Source organism: Schistocerca gregaria, chromosome 1, assembly GCF_023897955.1.
Source record: "Schistocerca gregaria isolate iqSchGreg1 chromosome 1, iqSchGreg1.2, whole genome shotgun sequence".
NCBI classification, from domain to species: domain Eukaryota; kingdom Metazoa; phylum Arthropoda; class Insecta; order Orthoptera; family Acrididae; genus Schistocerca; species Schistocerca gregaria.
In genome coordinates, this window is record NC_064920.1 from 346526131 (window position 1) to 346538193 (window position 12063).

The 12063-nt window shown below is 37.3% G+C and overlaps 1 protein-coding gene across 1 annotated transcript in view; it reads right to left on the bottom strand.

Annotated features, from left to right (window-relative positions):
• Positions 1-223: 223 nt before the first annotated feature.
• Positions 224-12063, bottom strand: part of LOC126344845 (cilia- and flagella-associated protein 20) — a 69235-nt gene continuing 57395 nt past the window's right edge. Inside the window, exon 2 of the mRNA XM_050002054.1 lies at positions 224-1381. Coding sequence (XP_049858011.1) covers positions 1076-1381 — 306 coding nt within the window. The 3' untranslated portion in view covers positions 224-1075. The remainder of the gene's footprint in view (positions 1382-12063) is intronic.

A 12063-nucleotide genomic window follows, 5' to 3' on the forward strand; every position in this document is an offset into this window, starting at 1 on the left:
GCTGTGGTTTCTATTGAGACCAAATAAACAAAGATCTAAAAGTGTGAACTGCGTGTAGTTCAAATCTTCCAAACCAAGATAAAAGATCCAGTGTGCTTTTTTGTCAAATATGCTTATAGTTCATATTAATTTCTGTAATAAGTAATCTTTTTTTTACAAAAAGATATAATTTAAGAGAAAAATTAAGTAATTTTTATTCACATTTTACAAGGAAAAAAGTAAATAAATAAAAACTGAAAAATTCAATTTATTTACACATATCAAGATAACACCTGTGCACAACAAAAGGAAATAATGCTAAATGCAAATAATTATAATAAAATCCAGTCAATAAATTGTCCAGTGGGTCTACTATCTACATTCAACATGTGACAATCTTAGCATGGAATTTCTTATTTGCCCACTTCATCATTTAATGTCCTTTCTTTACGTTTTTATTACGAACATTATTAATCTTTTGTTTTGGTGTGATAATTTGCCTCTATGTTACTAAAATTCTCACAAATTAAATGTAATGGAAACTGGATCAATTATACAGTTTGTGCTGCTATATGTATAAATAAGGTCGATAATATCCAAATATGAAATGTTGAGAACAGTATTAAACTTATTTGCGAAAACCCACTGATATTAAATAACATCAATGTTCTTTGGCTTGTACACTTATCGATGTTTTCGCCAAAAGGAAGGGAATAGTGTCAAGTGCTGAAACACACACATTCAAGATCACTCTCTGATCCATTAACACAACTTGTCTTGACAAAAATAAATTCAGAAACTAAAGAACATCTTTTGTATGTGTCTGTGTACCAACTAAGACTTCATAATTAACAAGCATACATTTGTTTATTTCTTCATAACTGTTACTTTTCGACAAGTGTTTGTGAGAGTTGTTACTGTTATACAGTACACGAGACAGAGAAATACTGTGAGAATGACATACATCACTTATGTAATGATGAATTATGATCTTGAATAAGAATGATTATCTGAGGATCCATTAAGAACATCTATGTATCAATGACACATGTCTACAAAACCATTCATCCATTTCTGTCAACCCATGTTTGCAACACTATGCCTTTGCTTTATTTTGTATTGGAAGAAATAATTTGAATTCTGCTGGCAGTTCATCCTCAGAATATAACCTGTCTGAGAAATAAACTCTTCTTATTCTACAATTTGCATGAATCTGTACTCGCAAAGTTTCAATATAATTTGTCCCATAAGCTCTGCGAGTAAAATCTGCTAAGTTAAACTGTATTTGGTTCCATCCATCGTCCAGCCGCATAGGCATTGTGCAAATAAACGGCTTAACACGAGTAGTGGATTGGTAGTTACTTGCACGAAATCGTCTGCGAACATTTTTGTCATCCAGAATCTGTAAGAAAAAATTACTCTTAGTTAATACATTTTTCATTCAAAGACAGAAACGTTTTTAAATATATCTGACATTATGTGATACGTAACTTAGAAACTCTAAGATGTTTAAAAGAATGAGGCTATTTCCTTGTCTTCATAATCCTTAAGCCCACAATGAAAATTTTATATTTTATATGCCCCCTGAATATCCTGTTCATGGGAAACATTTGGTAACATAGCCACAGAAGAAGAAGTAGTTTATTTTATTATTATGCTAAGAATAATAGAGTGGGGATTTGAAGGAAAAACATATACAGGAAGAAACACCGAATGATTGGTGAGCACTCCCCTTATCCTTAAACACAATATGTGGAAGAAAAAACATAAGAAATTATGTTTTTCTTCTTCTTCTTCTTCTTCTTATTATTATTATTATTTAAATTATTCTTCTTCAACTGCCTTATGCTTTCAAGTGTTGGGTCATATTTAAATTCATGGTGTATTTCGAGCACTGAAAGCTATTCTTCAAGTGATTAACATTTTTTTGTAATTGCCATTTGTAATAGCAGTTCCTGCTGCACCGGGGGAGAATGGCAGAGACTTGAGGTGCAGATAATTGTTACTGGATTTGTTTACCCATATTAACATTTTGAATACTTGTGGAGGTAACTAAAATATTTGGTTAGTGCTTCCTATTGGGGCCTTGACAAAGGGAAAAGTGTTTTCTCATATATAGAATGCATTCGACCATTTCTTGCTCATACACTAGGGATGTTGTCAGTTACAACTGACACACCCACCACTATGTAATGGAAAATCTCAATTCGCAATCATCAGAACATAATAAGTGGCTTGTTGCTCTGAATGGAATATAACACAGAGCCAATAAATTGCCAGAAAGGTAATAAGAAGTACATTATCATGAAAGGAAAAGAAAAACAAGAAACAGTTCCAAGCACTAGCAAATATAATCATTTGAAATGATGAGAGAAGTAATTTTTGAGAAAGTTTAGTTTTTGTTATTTTTGTATTATGTTTGCCCATATGTGGAAAATCTTGCTATAATTTGGAAAGCATACATTCATTTATGTAACCCTCGAGTGGGAGTGCTGATTTTCATAACGTGGGCAGGCTCGCTGTGCACATGCAGGGAATAGCCATCTTCATGTTACCAAGGTAAACATGTATGAGCATAATCACAGTTTAATCTTAGGTTAATTCAACAATGATAAAATAAACTTCAATTATATGGGCTAAAGCACTGTTTAATTAAACAATAATAAAATTAACTTTCCAGAGAAGAAGAAAGAGTGAAAGAGATTACAATGGTGAGTGGAGTAGAGGGACATTTTAAGTAAAAGGAGGGCGAGTTAGAGGCTGGTGTGTGTGGGCAGCAGAACTAGGTAGAAACAAGAAGAGAAGCAGACAGAGGATATGGCCCACAGAGTTGCAGGAACAGAGAATATACTGCAGTGCAGTGTCACTTACTAGCTGCACAATTCAGAAAAGATAATACTGGGAGACTAATCAAAATGGTATAGGTTGTGGAATAGCCATTGAAGTCACAGTGTGTTAGGCTTCAGTTGACATTTTGCCACAGTTTGATAGTAGAAATTCATCTGAATGGATAGTTTTTTGTGGTCAAGCCCATCTAGAATGCGCTTTAGTGGTTTGAATGAAGTTGGTGTTTGGTTATGTGGTGTAGTAATATAAGTAGAGGTTTTGTGACACTAGAGATAGAGCATCAGTGACAAAGGGGAGCAAAGGTCATTATTTTCTCAGGGGTGGCAGGAGGGAAAGCGACACTTTGTGGGTGATGGAGTGGGTGGTTCTTTCCTTGGCTTGGTGGGTGAGATGTGAGCGAAACATTGGTGGTTTCAGTATCAGCCATTTATTGAGACATAAGACCCTTTAAACAAACACAGTAATACAATGTGTTTTAACTCGCTCAATTCGCTGCGACTGCAGATCGGCATGCAGATTTCAGTGATCACTGGTATGGTGACAGCTTGTGTTGCAGCGGAGTGCCAGGCAGCTTATTCTTCTCTCAGTACTGTGCCCATGACCATCTGTGGCGGCGGTGCGGTCTTATCCTTGTCAAGTCACTTGCTGCATTATTAAAAAGCAGCTACGGTTTGGCACGGTGTGCTCCATCCCAGAATCAAAACAGTGACCCTCAGATTCGGCGCCTTCATCAGCCTCTAGATTCACAGGTCACCCATTTTGTGAGGCCGCAATCCCTTTGTCCTCACCAGCCATCTGGGTAAGTACCATGTGAACTTTTTTCTGACAGCATCTTGGGTAGCATCTTCTGCACTGATCAATTGGCGCTGTACCGACATCTACCTCTGTCGAGCAGTGTAGCAGCTAAGTTGTTGCAGTGAAGTATAATGTACACTGACTAACCATCAGTCCATCCATCAAGGTGATGTTTGTTCTTTCTCTCCCCAAAGGACCCGCCATGCCTCTTTGTTGGAAGTATTTATTCAATGTTTTGGCCATGTCACGAAGTTTCTAGGGTGGCAACTGACTCTTCGGTCATTGATTTATGTTTCTCATATTGGGCAGAAACTTGAACAATGTCAGCACTTGTGCTGGCTTTCCTTTTTTACCTCTATACTGGTGTGGTTGGGCACTGCACTGTCGTTCTCCTCCACGTTGCCAGATATGTCATGCACATGAATTCAGTATGCTGACAGTTCCTGGAGCACTGACCATTGATGTGCAAAAAGCGATGGTCGTTATTCTCCTTGGAAGCATTGCTCGTCTGTACGGTATTTGGTCTGTTGAAATGCTGACTGCTGCTGCGCAAAATTCGCTGTTCATCAGCTTTCTTGTTAGACAGCTGCCGCTTCAGAACATTGTGGCTTAATGTGTAAAAGTCTCTAAAATGTTCACTTAACCTATAATAAGTCTTTGCGTATTTTTTTGCCTGATCTCTGCTTTGAACAATCATTAACAACACGTAATTATTATTCACAACCATAAATGATACATAAATTATTATACAGCTTAAGTGATCGTGCCTTTGGTGGATAACAAATGGGCAGGAATAGATGTTGGTGGGCTAATGTATGCTACAGTTCATGCATGTAGATCTTTCACAAGGATGTGAACCATGGAGCAATGTTTGAGAGGGTGAGAGTGACACTGGCATTTGAAGTGCTAGTGGAAACATGATTTAGTTGTTCAGTATGATGTGAAATGTGACCAGCTGTGAAACCAGATTAAAACTGTGTCCTGAACTGGAACTTGAGCCCAGAACCTCGTCTTGTAGGAGCACTGCTTTTACAGTCAGACAGATGACATAAGGTTTTCAGTTGGAGACTTCGTCAGACAATCAGTTTTAATCTGCCAGGAAGCTTCAAAACAGTGTACACTCTGCTTTACAGTGAAGAATTTGTTCTGGAAACAAGCCCTAGTCTTATGTTAAGCTGTTACTCCAATATATCATTTCTCTTAGTAGTTGTAACCCAACAAGGTATGCAGCTGAGCTGCACTAGATTTTGTGAAACAGGAGATAAGGTTCTGGTAGAATTTAATTTTTGTAGGTGTCTTGTGACAGGATAGCTCATTTGTCATTTGACTGCTCCAGTTGTCAGAATTACTGAGCAAGGAAGGTCCACTTCTTTGTGCCTGCTCAGAAGGTGTGCATTGGGATGGAGAGGGGGGGGGGGGGGGGGGGGTGAGAGAGAGAGAGCGCTCTGAGGGATTTCGTTTGTAAGCTAAGTAACTTTTTCCATCCTACATATCTATGTGTTTGGAAGACAAATAGTAACAAGAGACAGAAGGTAACAAAGCAACTACTGTTGTAGCAAGCCACAACAAAAGAATAACTAGAGTGTTGTAAGTTCTCCCATATCTCATCACTGCCAAGAAACGAAAGGTACAAGCATCCTGATGGGAACTGTAAAGCATACTGAACTAAAGACTTTTGTTATATTAAGACTGTCTTTTGGTTCTAGCGGGTTAATGCCTTTGCTAATATATGACATAGCATTTTTCCTAGTTGTGCATATTTTGTGAATGGATTCACTGTTTATAACTTTTAGAAAGTTATTATGCAAAATGAAATGCAAGTGGGATTCTTCCAAGGCAGCACAAAGGCGAGCATACCTGAGATTTTAACCAGAGGATAAAGGAGGCATACAGAGGGCAGCATTTCACAGCACCATATTTTGCTAAAGTCATTGCTATGAAGTGGAATGCAAAAGAATCAAGGACTTGCCATGGTCCAGACAGGTGCCTGTTGTCACTAACAACACTGGTTTTACTTGTGGATTGTCTTATTCATCAGAATCCTCTTATCGCTGCATCTGAAAATGTGCCAAAGGCCCCAAAAATAACATGTGTGTGTGTGTGTGTGTGTGTGTGTGTGTGTGTGTGTGTGTGTGTGTGTGTGTGTGTGCGCGTGCAATATACAAAATATGAAACTGATGTCTTGCCATGATTTGGTATGTAATGAGGCATCGGCTCATCACTTTGACCCTGCCTCTAAATAGGTGACCCTGAAGGAGTGCTATACCTGTTTCCATCATCTAATTTGTCATATTGCAATGCAATATTACTGATGGTAATGACCATAACAACAGTGATAACCAAGATAAAATACAGAATGTACTGTAACAGTAAATGTCATTTGACGTATTTGTAAAAGTGAGAGAAGCATGGACTTGCACCCATCCTCCCCATGCACTGCTGTCATCTTCTGCTGGTGCACATCTCAGAGCTCATGCCATATCTCATCAACTACTCATTATATAAGCATGTCTGCATCTTCATGGTTGTGAATTTTCAGACTCATTCCAAATCCATGATAATTCTCCTTTATGATGGTATCTAGGAAGCATTGTGTGTAAATGAATCACAAACACTGGAAGAGTGTTGCTTCCTTCATAATATTCACATTGAACTAATAAACTTTTCTTTTCCCAACGATGCATTACTCTGTTTTCATAGCCTCATTCCTCAATCCAGTAGTCAGTTTTCTGATTTCCATTCTTTAATGCTTCTGTAAAGTATTTTACAACATAAATTATTTTGTGCAAGACTTCATCACACTTTTCCCCAGCAGTATTTCAAATTGTATTGTAATTCTCATAAACTATGTATTTATTTACTTTCATTTTGCTGGTACTCATTTCTATTAGCTTCTGTAGTACAGGTGTTTTAAAACTTTCTTCTTCTGAGTTGTTTTCTTTCCAATCTTTTATGTCCTCTGCTCATATGATGGCTTTTGTCTCTTGGTTTATTTTTAACAAAATTTTATGGCTTCATGGTTCTGCTTTTTTTATTTCTGTAAAATATTCTATTAAATTGTATCAAAATGATAATTCAATTGAGAACACTACTAAATTATGAGACAGAATTGCTGGCTAGTACTTATAGTTAAAAAGGAAGGCCAAGTCACTCAGAAATTAATGAGAGAGACCCACTTGTAACAGGGATGAGAGCTTTTGAAGATCACCTATTCAGTTCACATTATCATCAATTGTATCGACTATAATCAATTGATTCAGATGCCTACCTAGCAGGGTATAACAACCAATTTTACCCTTATGGAGATGGTGACACTTTGTGGCACTTCATGAGACATCAAAAGTATTTTAGGGGCCATCTAGATGATAGACCAGTCAATCATCATCCATAATTCACAGAGATTGGTTGTCGACGTTCACAAAGGACAGACAGTGGCAGACGTACTAGGGCCCAAATTCATATAAAATAAACACTACCACACAAAACATTCTTCCAACATGTACTTGCCTAGAGCTCGTTAGAACGTAGAAATAATTGTGGTAACCATTACATTTTACCCTAAGACTGAGGTAGCAATGTATACAATCAGCCCAGGCAACCTCCTTCAATGCATCAAGTATCCAACTGGGATTTCCCAACACAAGTACCAGTCTCTGAGACATGTAATGTGGAGTGAGCAGAAGTACACTTATAAGGTTGTCACTTCTGTAACCAGTAGCAAGGTAGTAGCTTGGCATGGAATGATTCCTAACGGGTGATTGTTGTTGCACAGCACTTAATCAATCAAACAATGGAAAATCCAGGATGGAATGTAACAGTGTGGTTACAGCTGCCTGAGACTACAGTTGTGTGTGTGTGTGTGTGTGTGTGTGTGTGTGTGTGTGTGTGTGTGTGTGTCTCGTCTATTTTTGATGAACGCCTTAAAGGCCAAATGTTATTCATGGGAGTCTTTCTGTTACGCCTATCTGCAACTCAGTATCCCTGCTATATGGTGAGTAGCATTTAATCAGCTTGAGACATTTGGTAAGCTGATAGCAACCACAGTCTTCACGAATTTTATGCTCACTGTGACAGCAGTATTCCCCGAATTAGAGGTGAATCCCATTGGCATACAAAAGTCACAATACCCTTACAACCTCAAATATGGAGTATCCCACAAGTTGTGCTCTCACAGTCTGGCCATTTTGCAGTTCCTTATCATGCTGGCCATTTTGCCACTCTCTATCATGCTGATTGCAAGTACAAGGTCTGATGACATCTGAGCCATACATGGTAAAGTAGTGAACTTGCTATAACAACAGCACTGTTCTCTTTCCAATGCAGCAATGGTGCTACTGATTACTGTGCCAGTGCCTTCTGTCATGATTGTTCCTATGATCACAGTCAATACTGCTATTGGTGGTAAATTGACAATGGGTTGTTTAATCATCATATCAAAGATTTTTCTGCCAAAAAACAATTATCTACAAACATATGAACTGAACTGAAACATTTAACACATCTGTAATTGCTCATAGTAAGACAGAACATTTGTAGCAATAGAAAAATAGATTTCCAGTTACAAGATATGCTCATAATCAACCAGAAAAAAGTGTATGTTAATTACTATGAGATTCTCATTCGGGAAAGAAGATAACAATATCATTGGTTCAAAACAAGAATTGTGCAACTGCAAATAAGATTACTTTCAGAAGCAGAAAACTAGAAAACAATTGTTTTGGTTGACTTTTCAAGACAGCTTATTTACAAAAATTAATTTTTAAAATAGTTTTATATTACTAATAATTTATGCAGTTCAGAAATGGAAAGAGTTTTTACAGTGGGATTAAGATTAACAGAAATTCCAATTTGAAATGCATTTTACATGCAGACGATAATACATTGCAGACAGAGAAAGATAATGACATACAAAGGGGAATACATTTATTAGGCAAGATTTGTGAAGAGTACTATATGACAATTTCGGAAAAGAAGACAAAATTAATGGTTTCTACAGGAAAACAACCTGTGTGGACAAAAACTGTTACTAAATAACATAGCACGTAAAACAGTTTCGGTATTTAATTTGATGCATCACATAAGATTATGATGCAGATACTGATAAAGAATAAGTAAAGTTTAGGAATATATGTGGAACGATTAAAAGATGTCTAAAAAATAAAATTAGGAGAGAAACAATGTTGAAATTATGAGCAACAGATATGACATTTCTAAGAGCAGTAAAGAAATGCACAAGAGATTGCAAACCTCAAAAATTAGGGAAGAACGGGATATATTTAATATTCTGAATAAAATACAAGTAATTGGAACTAGCATCTCAGAAGAATGAGTGAAGAAAGATTACCTCTCCAGATAAGAAGATTTAACCCATTTTGAAACATAAGTCAAGAAAAACCAAGGAAGCCATGGGAAGTGTAAAAAAAACACCAAATCTGCTATATTTCAGTCATCTGACAGGTTGGTTGATACTCTATAACGGCCACTATCAATGGCTCTTTTGAAAACATAGCTATTTACTGCATTTCAACTGGATTACCTTCTGAACTGCTGCTCTACAAATTACTGACTGATTTGCTTGACCCTACACTATCTGGATTATTATCTTGGTGTGTTCTACAATTTATGATTGCCCTGTATGGACTGGAATTGTGAACTTCGAAGTGATTACAATGTGTTCTTGTTTTCTGTGTCATAAAGAGGGTGTTGTACCATAGCAGATGTAATACCAGTGTCAAGAATTCAATATTAAAGAGAGAGAGAGAGGATAATGGATTAAGTTCAGCGATCATGTGACCAGAATTTATGAAAGTGTGATTGCAACTTCAAATGCAACACAGGCACAACAAGAGCAACTACAGAAGCAAATGCTGGAACAACCACTACAACAAAGGCAGCAGGTGCAAATTATAGAATGATAGCAGCTTATATTATAGCAGCTCGTAAAACCAACACAGCACTCCTCTTCATACAGAAAGTGGACTGCGAGTGATGCTACAGACGTCTGCAGCTCACTTCCACACAATTAGCATAACCAATGTTGTTAAACAGAGCGCTTTTTTGCTATCTGCTAACACCCATAATACTGTGTCTTCTACAAAAATTACACTCTCACAATAAACATGAGTGTTAAGATGTGTCTGGAATCCATAGTTTTCTCTCTAAGTGTAACATCAGAAAACATGTGTTATAGAAGCTAGGCACAGATTTTTTAGTTGTCACAAGAAGTTGTTTGTATCAGTCATAGGCTGCACAGGAAGCTGATCTCAAGAGGTTGACCTGTAAGTGCGAGTTTTTTTTTGTGAAAATCAAAACTGTAAATAATAAAATGCTAAATCGCTAGTATGTGACTTGTAAAAATTACATATGCACTCAATACGGAAGTTGATGCCCAGGCACTGAAATTTCAAATCCTACTCTCAAAGGAGTGTTAACAACAGTGAAGACTTTTGAAATGTCAGATGCAGCAAAGCACTATTTTTGTACCTTCTATAAAACCATTTAAAATATCTAGTGCAGCATGATAGAATTTTGATGAAAATGAAACAGAACCCATAAAACAACATTCCCATTCACACCAAAGTAAGTGTGATAAGAACTCATCAAGTTTATCTTCATTATCCAAATTGGGGTGCAAACCACAACGTCCATTTAGGGAGAAAGCGCTTACAAAAAATCAGCAGAGGCACATACTTAATTCAAGAGTCTTCACATAGTCCTTCTACCAACCAATCTCGCTATAACAATAGTGGGAAGTGGTATCCAGAGAGTCCAGACTGTTTTGCTAAACACATGTGCACTTAGTGCCCATATAGAGAAATGGGCTGTGTACAGTGTTGTAAACAAAGACAATGCGGTGGAAGTTCCCAAAAGTGGCATTATGTCATAACAAAAAATTCCACAGCAGCATAAACATATGCAGCGACAGCTGAAGCATTTTACAGAGCAACTGCAAAAGTTTCCTCTCCCACTAACACTCAACACCCATATAATAAAATTTCTTGTTGACACCAGTACACCAACTTCTATGCTCAGATTGATTCTCCATGCCTCTTCTGCTGACATTATAAATGTTATAATCCTACAGCAACCACCACACTGCACATAAGTGGTAAATGCACATTTAAAGCATTGTACAAAATAAAATTCAGCCATCTGCGTACTTTCCCATCATGCACAAGACATGGATGCTTTTTCGTCTTCAGGTTTTAAAACAGTAGGTGACAGCAACGTTTCCTCAGCAACTGTTCCATCAATGAGCTTGACTCACTATGCACCAAATTTTCAGACCTATTTTCACCAGGCTTAGGGTGTGCAAATATTATGTGACTCACATTCAGCTCAAGTCTTCTTTAGAGTGGCAGAAGAGTTGCAAGATGACCTCAAGTCAGAATTAGATCAGCTAGTACATCAAGACTGCCTCACACCCATCACATCTACTCAATGGGCAAGACCACTGGTACTGTTATGAAAATCAAATGACTTCCTTGTGTTTGTGCTGACTTTAAATCAACTATAAAAGCAGTCACATTTTGGCACTGATCCCATTCCAAGGCCATAAGAGCTCATATGTCAATATTATGAGATGGAGAGTAATTCTCTAAAACTGATCTATCTGAAGCTTATTTACTATCATTGCTAGACAAACAGGTCCCCAATTCAAGATCATCAACATTCCATTTGGACTGTACAGATACCCCATATTGCCTCTTGGAATTGCCAATGCACTAGCAATTTTCTAAATTTTTTTGGAGCCACTAATTCCAATATTCCAAGCACAATTTTATGTGTATGATGTATTAGTAAGTGGCGCTACAAGAGATTGACATCTGGAGAGCTTGGGCCCACTGTTTCAGAAACTACAACAAAACAGACAAAAGTGCATGTAGAGTACTTAGGCTGCATACCAAGTCATAAAGGACTTTAACTCTCTCAGCAACATGTGGAAGTCCTGGAAAAAAACCAAGTGCCTACAAACTCAAAGATCTTCAGTTATTTCTCAGAAAAATAAATTATTATGCAAAATTTACACCAAATCTCACAAATATACCTAGACCCCTAAATAAACTATGCAAGAAAGGTGCAAAATATGAATGGTCACACAGCAGCATCAAGAGCCTTTTCCAAGTTAAAACATTATCTACAGTCCTTATCTAGTGACCTACGACCCAGCAGAATTCCTTATCCTGGCCAACATGTTTTAACATAGCACTGAGGCCGTTCTTTCTCACAAAGGTGATGATGGGCATGAACAGCGCTAATGGAATATGTCTAAAGTGCTAACTTCAGCCAAGATCAGTTACAAATCGAAAAGGAGCACTGGGTATCATATTTCACATACAAAAATTCCATATGTTTCTTTATGGCACAAAATTTCTCCTCATAACAGATCACAAGCCATTAATTTCCTTGTTCAGTCCTAACAACCACCTTCCAGAAAAAATG